This window comes from Echinops telfairi, unplaced genomic scaffold (genome assembly GCF_000313985.2).
Source record: "Echinops telfairi isolate 266 unplaced genomic scaffold, ASM31398v2 ScPeMD7_25;HRSCAF=90, whole genome shotgun sequence".
NCBI classification, from domain to species: Eukaryota; Metazoa; Chordata; class Mammalia; order Afrosoricida; family Tenrecidae; genus Echinops; species Echinops telfairi.
In genome coordinates this window covers 2,647,653-2,648,641 of record NW_022103922.1, presented here as the reverse complement: position 1 = coordinate 2,648,641, position 989 = coordinate 2,647,653, and the positions used below count along the sequence as shown (strand labels likewise).

General features: G+C 63.8%; 1 protein-coding gene across 1 annotated transcript; it reads left to right on the top strand.

The window, feature by feature from the left end:
* Positions 1-19: 19 nt before the first annotated feature.
* BRD3OS (BRD3 opposite strand) lies at positions 20-893 on the top strand. The gene has a single exon (XM_045289311.1). It carries the CDS (start codon positions 47-49, stop codon positions 308-310), a length of 264 nt encoding a protein of 87 aa, XP_045145246.1. The 5' UTR covers positions 20-46; the 3' UTR covers positions 311-893.
* The last annotated feature ends 96 nt before the right edge of the window (positions 894-989 follow it).

Below are 989 nucleotides of genomic sequence, written 5' to 3'. Positions count from 1 at the left end.
GGGCTCCCTGCTTCCTGGCCGCCCCGGCCGCCGAGCGCGGGCAGTGATGAGTGGCCGGCCACCTCTGGCCGACAAAGCCCTGTCCGAAGGCTACGCGCGCCTCCGCTACCGGGACACCTCCCTGCTCATCTGGCAGCAGGAGCAGAGCAAACTGGAGGCAGGGCCCCCTGGCACGTACCTCAGCCGGAGCCGGAGTATGTGGTACTCGCAGTACGGGAACGAGGCCATCCTGGTCAGGGACAAGAACAAGCCGGAGGTCCCGCCGGTCCCGCGGGATACGGGCCAGTCCAGGTTTTGCACCGTCATGTGACTCGGCCCCGTGACCTATCAGCCCTACTCCTGCCTCCTGTGGGTGGCTTTGAACCGTCAGCACCCAGGGCTGGGCCCAGCCTTTGAGCTGTTGTCATGGAAACCAGGAAGCGCCTGGTGTGGTGGCTCCCCTAGAGACCAAGTCAGGGGACTTCCTGCAGCTCGGTGGCCATTCCTCCAGGCCCTGCTGGCCTGGTCGAGGCCCTGCCACCTCTGGGTGTGATGTGGGGTCGCTGGCTGCCACTGCCGACCCCAAGGGAACTGTGCTGTGTTTGGACGACCTGCCACCCCAGGGGTGCAGACCCTCAGAGCTGGGGGGAACCAGCACTGAGCAGGCTCCCCGCCCACAAGCCTCGTGATCTCAAATTTGCGTCCCAAAGTGACAGAGGCGGTTTCTGGTGGACCCTGGGGGTTCTGGCCTCTGGCCCAGGGACACTCAGGGTCGCATGTCACCCGGTCTCCTGGTAAACAGTCAGCGTTCACTGGGGCCAGGTGTGCCGCAGTCTGTGCTGAGCATGCACAGGAGCAGGACTGAGAGGATGTCTCTGAATAAAGGCCCTTTGGGACTGTCCCCGTCCCCACGACGTTTGTCTGCTGACCCAGGTCCATTGGTGTTCTTTTGAAATCACTGATGTCCGGCAGCAGGGAAGGTCTGATACTCCATGCCCAGCCAAGCCAGC